Source organism: Staurois parvus, unplaced genomic scaffold (genome assembly GCF_062004578.1).
Source record: "Staurois parvus isolate SC_StPar_1 unplaced genomic scaffold, SC_StPar_1.0 ptg000166l, whole genome shotgun sequence".
NCBI classification, from domain to species: Eukaryota; Metazoa; Chordata; class Amphibia; order Anura; family Ranidae; genus Staurois; species Staurois parvus.
In genome coordinates, this window is record NW_028317962.1 from 297,299 (window position 1) to 309,803 (window position 12,505).

The 12,505-nt window shown below is 40.2% G+C and overlaps 1 protein-coding gene across 8 annotated transcripts in view; it reads right to left on the reverse strand.

Moving 5' to 3' along the window:
• Positions 1-356: 356 nt before the first annotated feature.
• The window catches only part of RASAL2 (RAS protein activator like 2), a 451,415-nt gene continuing 439,266 nt past the window's right edge, over positions 357-12,505 (reverse strand). For 6 of the 8 annotated variants that reach the window (XM_089676316.1, XM_089676315.1, XM_089676321.1 and 3 more), the window contains one exon: positions 357-4,586. In XM_089676316.1, coding sequence (XP_089532442.1) covers positions 4,422-4,586 — 165 coding nt within the window. In that variant the 3' untranslated portion in view covers positions 357-4,421. Of the gene's footprint in view, positions 4,587-9,751; positions 9,780-12,505 lie in introns of all 8 variants that reach the window. The other 2 variants (XM_089676317.1, XM_089676318.1) reach the window with 1 other exon arrangement.

Consider the following 12,505-nt stretch of genomic DNA (forward strand, 5'->3'; position numbering starts at 1 on the left):
TATACTGTATGCATGGCATAACATTCCTGTCCACTCATTCTTACCTAGCAAAATAAAAGTTTCCTTCAATATGACCAACTACTGTCATTAAATTAAATTACAGTGAATTCTTTATGCCATCCTACATACACACCATAGCAAATATGGAGCATAGCAGAACTCAGCTGTACATAAAATAAGTTTAAATCAGAAAGGGAATTTACTTAACACTGATAAAATTCTAAGGTTAGATGACGTAAGCTGTCAGCATGGTCAGAGTAGGCCAGGTCTGGAGGACTATACAAGAACACTGTAAAATAAAATCCATGTATAAATGATCAGTATATGTTAGTATAAATCAAACTTCACTCATATCATTAAGTACAGAAGTTCCATTTTATTGTAGATATTAACAATATTAAAATAGCTAATTTCCTTGATGGTTTCAAAAACCACTTAGTTATCCACAAAATCCCTGGATGTTACAGAGGTGAAGTATTCAGATAAAGTGAGCGAAACATAGGGAGGGGATTGTGGAAAACAAATAAATAAATACAAAACAAAAAATCAATTGTGTACAATTTCGCTCTCACGTCAGACAGCAGTCACTAGTCTCCCACACCGTGTGATTAGCCCTTGGCAGATTTTGGTATCCAGTTTCGGCCATGTTTCTACAACTGTTAGCTCTGCCCCTGGTCAGCAGCAGTGTCACTCACCTATTCATCAGTGTTCCAATCCCAACCTCACTTTAGGTTTAAGATAAATTGTAAATGTTAAGTGGTAGGCTTAAACTATTTAGGGGGTCAAACTCCTTCCAACAACTTTACCAGAAGGTTATGAAAAAGTAATGATTAGCAAGAAAAATGTGGCTGCGAGTTTCTCAATATTGTGATTCACGAAAGGAGTTTTCCACTCCACAGCTTTATTATCCTACTAAAATGAATAGGTTTTTAGGGCCAGAAGTGACCTCCCAGCTGCCACCATTGGGAATTGGACCCCCCCAAGTCTTGCAATGTTTTTGCTTAAAGCAAAGGCAACTTCTCTTTTTTATAACCTGTCATACTTACCTTTTCTGTGCAATAGTATTGCACAGAGTGGCCCAAGACCTCTTCTTCTGGAGTCGCACCTGTGGGTTTTGATCCCGTCCCAGGCTATATATGTCTATTGACACACACAGAGCGGCTTAGCCCCACCCTACATTCTCTGCTCACAAGATTTGATTCACAGCAGCATGGGCCAATGGCACTGGCTGCTATCTCTGTGAGAGAAGAGCTGCTGCAGACAGGCTTAAATGAGATAGGACTCAGGTAAGCATACATCTGGGTGAGTTTGCGTTACAATTACAGGGACATTTTTCACCCTAATGTAGAGAATGCATTAATGTAAAATGTTGAGCCTTTAGAACCACTTTAAAGTTAAATTGCTGCCTAAACCTTTCTTGTTTCAGTTTTGGTTAGAATATGGAAGGGATAGTCCAAGTTTTTATTGCTGTAGTTGTCCCCATTGGGAGGATGTTTCGCCGTGGGCAACAGTCAGCAATAGAAAAACTGATACAGGTTCTAACACTTCACTGTTCTATCCAGGATTAAACCAAAAGTTTTGGGTTGTTTCATTTTTAGGTGAAATTCCTTTTCAAGTCCTTCTACGATTCCTTTCTTGTGCCTATGGTTTACATAACCTGCATTACATTTTTGATTAAAGTGAACCTGTGCTTTGTGCATGCAGTGCATAGCAACATTTTAGCTTGATTCCCATCGCAGACAGCATATACTTGCCTTCTTTTTTATCCCAACTGCTCCATTTTGCTGGGGAGGGAGGGAAAACAGCCAATGTAAGCTCATGTCAGAGCATACAGAGAGATGGCTGTCCCCATGCCCCACACTAGACAGTGATGGACTAATCCCAAGCACTGTCACTTGGGTTGAGTAACGTGGTCCTACATACCTGAAGGGAATAAACATTTCCATTGCTGTTGGCTGTGGAGCAAAGGAAAGGTGAGTATGTGCTGCTGAGGACCCAGGCTTTAAATCAAAGCTATTGCTTTGCCCTGCACAGGTGTGCTTTAAAGAAAGAGCAGAATGTAAGGAAAGGGCCTCCCTGAACTGTGCACTGAATGTGATATTGCATATGGGAAAAGCTTTACAGCAATTGAGGGCAGCTGATAAAGTATCAGAAGGCTACCTGGGACTGGTGTTCTATCTCTTGCGTGTGTGTGTGTATAAAAAGGTCCATACAATTTACTGTCCTCTGGAGCCCTGATTTCACTGAATGTGAATGCAATTTAGGGCGCATATGCAAGCAGCCCAGGAAAGGCGAGCGAGTGTGTGTGTAAAGCTTTAAAGTGAACCTGTGCTGTAAGACAGGAAGAATGCCACTGCCTTCTGGAAATGCTCATTGCCTGGTTGTCCATCTGATCAAATGGCTTCAGTTCTTTTCTGAATAAATAACTCAGAGTGTATTTAGGCCACAGACTCAACATTACAAGCAGGCAATTAGCATTTTCAGATGGTGATCAGCAATGGCAGCCTCCAGGTTTTCTTAGTGTATCCAAACCAAAAACGTAATATATCGCAGTTTAGCAATACCTTCAATGAAGAGACTACATTCATTTTTTTTAATTTTTTTTCACCTGTTTATCCTGACAATAATACACTTCCTGTTGCTAGGTGACTATGGAAATACGGAGCTATGGTTGTCACCCAGGCTGGACTTGATATAAGTCTGTCCTTGAGCTGATGTGACTAGTAGTTTACAACAGACAGATTGTTTCTGCTTCATGTTCAGCTCATTGGAAGTGACAAGGACACTGCAGGTATTTTCTGTACTTGCTGAAAATGGTATTAGCTTGAAAAAACAAAACATACAGTATGGCAACTTACCACTCCTTAGATGTACATTAATTACATTTTTGTTTTTTGAGTTTGTTGCACTTTAACAATTTGCAACAAATCTAAACAACAGTGTTTGGAAGTTGGATCCACAGATTTAATACAGCCTGTCGACTCTCTGACACATTGGTTATATCACTGGATTGTATTACATCAAAAGCTCCACAATAGGCATACAAAATGGTTCCTCCACTGGGCATAGGAAGCAGGTGTACGCTAATAATTATTGCAGTTTGTTTTATTACATAAACAGTTCAACAGTTCTTATTCTCTACAGCAGGCGCAGTATTCCTTTCACATTCAATGAAGCTGTAACATACAGGGTTCTTTCACCAATGCAGAACCACCTTAATTATAGACACCTCATCTTCCCAAATGACAGGTGCAAAATATTAAACGTTCTGTAACAACCAGGGCACCCACCGCATTCCATTTTCAAAAAATGCATCAATGTCAAATTTTCACTTTCAATTTCCAGCCTGTGAGAGGCATTGCATAGCTTAATACTTAAACTGCCAGTTCTCTATGAAGATGGAGAAAATGAGAAAAATGGAGGTCCCTGGCAGTAAAGAGTTTAAGCATGACAACCAGAGTTAGAAACAGAAAAAAAAGTACTATTGTTACAAGGTGTTCCTCTATCTTACATGTAAGATAGAGATTTTCAGTGCTTATTCTCTAAAGTACATACGTCAGTAGCAGTGTCACTTTTGTCCTGCATCTAAAGGGTTACAATATGAACTTAAATCCTTTGGGATAAAAATATAGATGGGGCACACTAGTTCTAAAACTGTGGCCATGCCAAAAACAAGTCTGTATTCTGCCCCTCCTCCGTGGTGCACGGTGATAACATCATCACATATGTGAACAGTAGAATCTCACTTTACAACCAAAATATACATATTTACAGATCTGTAAACTCGAAAAACATTCATTAAAAAAAATTAAAAACAATTTTCTAAAACGATTTACTTTGACTGGATATGGTGCCAGGGGTAAGTGAAATGACCTGACCACACGGATTTGACCTTAGTTTTGTGGTCATTAGTGTTCAGGAACTCCAGCTGAACAGAACTGCAATATGACCATGCTGGAGAAGGCTGGGATGGCCTAGCAAACAAGGCTTCCAGGATGAGATATGAACTCAAGCGAAAATCCTCTTCAATGCTGTCATTCCTTTTCAGTTTGCTCAGTAAATTCTGTGTACGTGTGTGTATTGGCATGATATGTACAGCTCCTTCAACTAGAATATTTTCTCTTAAATTTATCACTCTTGTCCATGGAAAGAGAACACAAATAAAAAATAGGTATGTTTCCTTTTTTATACATATAAAAAGATCTTCTACATATTATTAACTTCCATTTGATATGTTACATGTAAATTTCTGTACAGAGCACAACGCATTCACTCTATATATACTGTATATGTACAGTGCGGTATGGCTGGACTCCACCCATAGTCGCAAAGGCGCAGTTCGGTATCGCTCATCCACATATTGGTGCTAGTCATTTGGTATAGCAGCATTTTCTAGATGGCACAGAGTTCCACAATGGACATTAGCAACTGCTGTTTTTGAACTCCCCATTCTCTGTGATGGATAACTTGGTAGGATTGGTTGGAGAGATGCCATTTCGCACTTGTGAGCTATAGCGCTCCTTTACTTGTGTCAGCGCGCTCATCAGTCGCGTGTTGGCTGCGTCCAGTGACATGATCCTCTTCTCCTGAAATGGAAACAACAGGCCAGAGGTTAGACTGACACTTTGGTCTAAAGGATTGCACATGGCAGACTTGATTGCTTTCTTCTTTGCAAAATGGAACCTTCGGCAAGGTTTCATAACCTTAGGTACCTTTAAAGTGTTCAATTTACCTTACTTGCAAAAGATTACAAAAAATAAATATATCACTTATAGGGTAATACTATAGTGCTAATATGCTTAACTTGTTTAAATGCAAGCTTTACCTAATGGGTTCAAGTAAAGTTAGCCCCCATTTACAATTTTGTTTACAAATGTCCTAATAAAATGGAGAATTTTACATCAACTGGATCTAACATTTGCTACATTTATTGTATCAAAAAGTAATATAGTAATATAATATAGTAATAAAATTTAAACTTCATAAAGCTTCAGAATTGGTACATAGCTTAGTACTAATATCCAACTTATGTATATAAAGAAGGAAATTAATGCTTTTGTGTGACAAATTAACGGCTCAACCAAAAAAATTATGGTGTTGCAATGTGTGTTCCTCAAAAATTAGAAAAAGCCAGAGGTCCCGGAAAATGCCAGAGACCCATCAAAAGTATTTGGTCAACTTTATTATTTTGTATGTAAATATAGAAATGAGTAAACATATTAAGTGTTTCTAAATTCCATTCACAACCATTTATATTAAGACCTGTCATGCCTCAATTAAAGCCATTAAAACTGCATTTGTGAAGTACTGTTGGGAAGGATCCAGAACCTGATTTGAAAACAATGAATGTACCTGATGAAGGTTTTTGATGGCTGCCAAAAATGGCTTAATGTCGTGAACCTATAATATCTTACTTTCAAACTGGTAGATGAGCACATGTAATATTACAGAGAGAAGCTTGTGGAATGTTTCATTTTGCAAAGAAAAAGAAGACACTAGCTGTTAATGGCACGTTCTTTGAGGAATCTACGAGGAGGACAGATATTCTAACATGGTGTAACGGATGGCCTTTTCGCTGGTAGCAGAGGAGACACGGCAACACAGGAGTGAAGCAGCCAGAAGCTGAAACTGAGAGGTTGTTCTGAGCATGAGGAAGAGACGGGAAAGGTGGTGAAGGGTGCACAAATAAAAGTATATATTGAAATAAAGCAAATAAAAATATACAACTAAGAATGCACTGCTCCAAACCCCATTCCAGCTCATGTTACTCAGCAGAGGAAATGGGAGGGGAGGGAGGGGAACCTGCAGGTAACATTATTTTTACACCTGAGCAAATAATATCCAAATCTGGCTTTATGTAATGCCAATGAAACATACAAAACTTAAAATGGCAGCTCACTGCTTCCAGTAGTTCACTTTTAGTAAAAACAACATTAATCCACCCCTCCCGAGTGAACGAACCTCAGCATGACACCCTTTCAATCTGCTGTTTACCTCATCAAGGCTGAAATGTGCAGTGCTGGCCATGCCTAGGCACTGAGCCCTCACAGGTGTCTATAGGTCAGTAATTAGAGTCTAGAGGTGCGGATTTACCATAAGGCAAACAAGGTATTTGCCTAGGGTGGCATTTTTCAGGGGGCAGCATCCCCCCCGAAAGAAGGGATGGAAGAAGGGACACATGCAGCATGGGGACCAGGGGGATCTTAGAGAGGCTGTGGGCTGCTTGATGGCGTATGTAGAGCCTGGCTCTTGTTCCCGGGAATGTCCAGAGCTGTGAGTGTCTTCTCTCTCAACGGGGTGGGGGGCTGGGATCTTGTTGGTCAATGTCAGGCTCTCTTCAAGGTGTGTATGTGTGTGGTGGGGGGGGGGGGTCTTGTGTTGGTCGATGTCAGGGTCTCTCCGTGGAGGGAGCCAATTTTTGTGTTGCCTGGGGCAGCATGAAACCCAAATACACCATTGACAGGAATCCTTAATACACCATAATAGGTGGAAGCGCTATTTTATGTAACACAAAGGTGTCCTGGCAAGGTGTTTTGGTGTACCATTAGGCTAGGTTCACATCTGTGTGGGTGGTGCAGCTGCGGATCCGCATGAGAATCCGTGCAGCTGCACCACCTGCACCGCAAATGCGGACCCTCGGGCGGGTGCCATTCTAATGGCACACCGCCCGCACTGGAAAATGCAACCGTACTGGGAACCAAGGTTCCTGTGCGGGCTGCTTTTTTGGAAGAAGTGCAGGGGCTTCTTCCCTGTGTGGCACGGGAGTCCATTCAAATGAAGGGGCTCTCGTGCCCACGCAAAACACAGCCTGCATGGCCACATATATGTGAACCAGGGCTTAAGAATGAACGGAACTATAATGCACCAATATATGCACAACAGTGTGCACCCAGCCTTACAATTGATAGAACCAGTGGACAGGTTTGAAAAGCATGGCTTTAGTGCAAAGAAAAAAAAAAAAGAAAGAAAAAAAATTGTATTATTTACCTGGCATGAAAAATGGCAGCTAGGTTTTGTTTAATGCCACCAGTTCTTTTTTCTTTTTTTGAATATCAGAACTAGTGGCGTTTGTGAAATTTTATGGTTATTTCTAACTATCCTAATAATGTACTAACATGAAGAATATTTTTTATACTTTTTTAGGGCCCACAGCAGTGTCAAACTAAACAAAAACTCTGACTCTCAACTACAGTAATTACCATGTCACTGTTAATAGCTAGAACAGTCACCCAAGACACTAAGCTCAATGTCACGAATATGACCAATTTCCTCTATTAGCGCATCAGTCATTTATGTGTTCGGATTAGTTGCTTAGCACAAACCGGTTGAACCTCATTGCCGAATCAAGTATTTTATAGATGTCAATTATCACATTCTTTCTAAAATTGATCTTAAAACAGGGTTCTTTTTACATGTGAAATGCAACCAACAAAGGCTTGGTATTTAAAAAGGACATTGGTTTCTAAGAAAATAACAGATAACATAATATAATAGCTGCTTCTTTTCCATTAAATCCAAGAGCAACAACAAAAGAACAAGGTGATAGTATAGAATACTCATTTGCGCACTATAACCCGATAATATTTTTACCACGTGTTGTATAACTCAAAGGCTTATTTAAAGTGTTACTAAACCCACAACAGTAAAATCAGTCTGTATATGCAGTAAAGCATGCTTGTTATACTCACTGTGGAACCTAAGGGGTTATTACCATGAATTGTGTAAAAAGTCAGTTTGATCCTGTTTTCTCTGATCCTCCCCTTCTTTTACTGTCCCCAATCCATTCGCCATAGTACAGAGCAGCAGTGGCAATTCTGCACATGCTCAGTTTGGTATGTATTGATAAAGAGGTTTTTTTTTTTTCCCTTTTGGAGAGTGCATGTGATCAGCACAGGGCCAATCAGCACTGTCCAGACTGAGGGTCAGGGTCCTGCAGCCTCATAAGGGAGAATGAAAACTCCTCCTATCTGCTTTAACCAGTGATCTGGTAGAACACTGATAGAAGTCACAAGACTGCTCCAACTGCTGATGAGAAAAGGTATTTAGCAGTTTATAAATTTTTTTTTGGGAGGGTGTATGTGATTGGAACAGGGCCAATCATGCTGTCTAGAAAGAGGATCAGGGGTCAGAGAGCCTTAAAGGACAGCCAGAGGTTGAATTAAAACTCCTCCTACAAGATTAACCAGTGCTCAGCCGTACATTGATAGAAATCACAAGACTGCTATATCCTGCTGATAGGAAAAGGTATTTGGCAGTTTACATTTGCTAAAATAATTGCATTTCCATGTTCTGTGTGCTGTGGAAGACCGGATATAGTGAATGCAGGGTCCTGGGTTTAGTAACACTAAGAGCGTCTATTGTCTACTGACAGCAGCACCAGCAATTGGGGGCTGACCGTCCAGTCACAAGATTTCAGATCAAAGTTCACCTTTACAAAACAAAAAAAACCCAAATAAACAAATGCACACTTTTTTTTTATTTTTGAAGGTAAAAAAAATATGTATTTACAATTTTTTCTTAGGCGTCTGCAAGGCATTGCACCAGTGATCAGCAGATCACTGGTGCCATGCAGGACACCTGCAGACTGTCAGCGTAAGGCAGTCTTACACTGACAGAAAGAACCAATGAACTATCAGAGCATTCAATGGCACTGTGGTAGTTCATTGAGAACTACAAGCTGACATCCACATAGGCTGTCGGTACTTGTAGTTGATTAATTCACAGAACTCTGTGACTGAATGATGCGGCCATGTGGGCGGAGCTCTGCACGGACATGTTCTTTTCAAAAAGTGACAGCTGGTACAGGGAACTTCTTCCTGTACTGCTGTCACACAGACGACTCGGATCACTGAGCCGCTGCAGGAGCGAGAACATGTTAATGTTCCATCCTAAAAATGGGTAGTCCATGTAACATGTTCCTGAAGGTGAACGTATCCTTTGATACTAATGAGGCATGAGCACTTGTAGTAAAAAGGCTATTGCTACAATGCATACTACAGAAACTCATGAAAAATCCCTAGGTTCCTGTAATTATTACAGAGAGAAGCACCAATAGGCAGGGCTAAATGTGAAATGCCAAAACAAAATAGAATTTTTACACTTTGTAATCTGTTGAACAGACAGGACCATAGAAAGCACTATCTGCACTGCCCTGGCAGACAATCCTCTTATATTTTCTAACCAATGCAAATGAAAAAGTGTATCTTAAATCAAAACTTTCTATTTGAATTTTAAATACAGTGGTTAGAACCCCTGGCAGGTTTTTACTGCCGACTTTGTTACACCTGTGGAGATACCCCCTCTCTATTTGTCCTCTTTACTACTTTTATAATGACTGAATTGAAGACAAATCCATAGTTTATGTTATCACTAGAAAAGTGGGGACACCCACTCAACTGTTCTCTCACTTCCTGTTGTGTCTACAAGACAGGAAGTAAAAAGGAAATCTTTTAAATGGACTCCGATTGCAGAAAAGTAAAGCTGGCAGGAGTTTTATCCCTTCCCTACTCTATATAAAAATAAAAAATATATACTTTAAGTGCAAAAAAAAAAATTGGTTTATATGGGCAACAGAAAAAGGTAAATTGCTTTCAGAAAGCTAATCAACAATTGAGGATGTCAAGATAAAACAACTTTGCTGGAAAAAAAAAAATTCTTAAAGACACAGAAAGGAGCTGGAATGTGTAGGAGGTCAGGCACAGGCCATGTCTGGGGACACTGCTTAGCTAATAAGTGCACTTGTTTTACTTGCCTGTTTGCGTTACACTTCCATTAATGACCTGTAATTCAACACAGTTGTGATGAGACTAACATGAGAGAGAAGTTCAGTGGTTATTTCACTACGTTAGGAAGGAGATGGATCTCCAAAGTGTCAGCTCTGTCAAGGCCAGGTCATGAAAACAGAAGATATGACATTTTCTAAAACTGGGTCATAAAGCATGCATGTGACAAATTACAATGGACAGTAATATAAGCTCTCAGTCTTTCAATTGCTGAAAATCCTGACTACTGAAAATGATTAAACATTGTGGCATGACAACAGGGTTGACAGAAGGAAATACTAGGCCCTTCGTCACAGAGGAGCCCAACTCTGACCTGAGAGCTTGTTTTCATCTCCTCTGAATGTACCAATGGAAGCATTGCGTTCTGTGCTTACCAGCTAGAACAGTGTTGGCCAACTCAGTCCTTTACCGTGGAAGTAAACCCACTCTGGTATCTTTTACATACAGCTAAGTCTTTAATAAGGTTTACCTGTAGGTACTATAAATATCACCTAAATGTGCACCGTTTAGGAGATAATTAGTGTAGCAGCATGCACACTGCGCTCTCAACGGACAAAGTGCCACCCATTGAGAGAGCCACACTGCGGACGAAACTCCACATGTATGGGGGTGACAACATCACGTCTTGGTCAATCAGATGGCCACAGCTCACAAACCTGGAAAGACCAGGTGAAGATGTAATGACAACACTCCACTGGAGGGCTTAATTTTCAGGTAAGTCTTTCATACTGTGCTAGTATGTGATGTATACTAGTGCTTTATGATCTGAATTTGAAGGGGGATGATTTTTTAGATTTTTTTTTTTTGGCACTTTACTACTGCTGTAAGGTCATGATTCTGACACAGTTTAAAGACTTCTGGAACTCCGGCCAAATATTCCCGTTTCCCAAATTTCCAGAGTGTGTTCTCTAGATGTTCCTCCAGAGAATCTGCTAGTGGCTGACGATACTGTCAGCTGCTTCCTAATGGATACTCTCGTGCAAAAGTCTCCAAACTTTCTAAAAAAAGCGCCAGTTTCCTGTCATTCAGGTTTTATGGGGGGCAGACTGTGGCCTGTGGGAGAAGAACATGCCTCAGCGTCAGTGGAAATAAACACTGCCTCATTCTTGGGAGGAATAGTGTTCCATCGATGGTGTCAGAGGGAGGAATAGTGCCCCATCAATTGTGTCAGTGGGAGAACTAGTGCCCCAAGGACCAGATAAAGGCAAGCAAAGGGCCACATCCGGACCATGGGCCACAGTTTGGAGACCACTACTCTAGTGGAATATATTGAAAATGCCCTGCAGAGAGAGGAAAAATGTGTACACTTAGCTTATAACAATACCATTCTTCATAAATTAAATAAATAATATTTCAGCTGAGTTCCAATTTAACAGTTTGCAATGAAACAAGAATTATTTCACAAGAAAATCTGTCAATTTGGCCCAAAATTCTGGTCTGAAGTTACTGGACAGTCTTGACCTAGACAGTACTGTCTGACACACTCTCTACAGCAACCAATCTCACCCAGGAATCCTTATGAGGTTGTTAGGGGTTCCTTGGGCTGGGGCTGACTGACCTCCCATCTCATGGTGCCTGTCTAATCCTAGGTTCAATGCCTGCCTAATCCTAGGTTCAACACAGCAGAGCCAGTACCTGTTTGTAAGGGGGCCATTCTTCCCACTAACCACTGATACTATGATAATTTTTCTCACTGACCTACTCAATTTTAGCAGAGGTTCCCTGAATCCTGAAAATTATTTCAAGGGTTCCCCTGGAGTAAAAAGAAAAAGGCTACTCTAAATAATTTGTGTGTATCTTTGTATTATGAGGCTTTGTTTTATATTCTGCATCAGAGGCTTGAAGACCTAAGTGATGCCCCTGGACAATGGACCATTAAACTGCAAAATTAAGTCCTGCGAGATCACTTCAGGCTGGCCCCTTTTGCAGGTATAGCTATGTAAAACTTTAAAATTAAGTGCCTATACGGTTTTAAATCCAGCAATACACAGTCTCACTCTGCTCTGCACATGCTCAATTGCTCTCTATTTTAGGTACTGTGCCAAAAATGTATAGAATAATCTGCTGACAGCCTAAAGATTTACTGCTGCTAAGGGGATCTGGGCTTCAGCAAAATTGAAGCCTGTGGCAAGAAGAAACAGGAACATTGCTGGAGGCAATTTACAGCAAACACTAATTTCAGAAGCATAATTATTAATGTGGAATGTATGTTCCTTGCTAATGAACATTTATTTTTATGGATATACTTCCGCTTTAAAGTGACTGCAAAACAAGGCAAACCAAATAAAACATATTTAAACTCAAACAATATACTGACAAAGCAATTTCCTGCACTATTATGAAGGATCAGTAAAATCTGGGCTGTCCAACTGTTACTGTAATAAGCCATATGATTAGCTATAGTAAGCACAGCAGAAATATAACACATGAACAATAAAGAATGCTGACATGTGAAATATGACATTACTGCAATGAACAGAATTGTAGCTTAAATTACAGCTGTAAAATGTGTAAGGGGCTCTTTGTGAACAAACAGGATCAACTCCACTTTACAAATTGGTACCCCTCCCTGTGTGGCTGTTGTGCCATTCAACAATCATCTGCCATTGTTCAGGCTGCTCCTAAATTATATGAATTCTGATTGGTTGTTATGGGCACCTGTTCTTTATACTTTTGTGCTGTATATATTCCCTCTACAGATTGGGAATGAATAGGCATGGAGT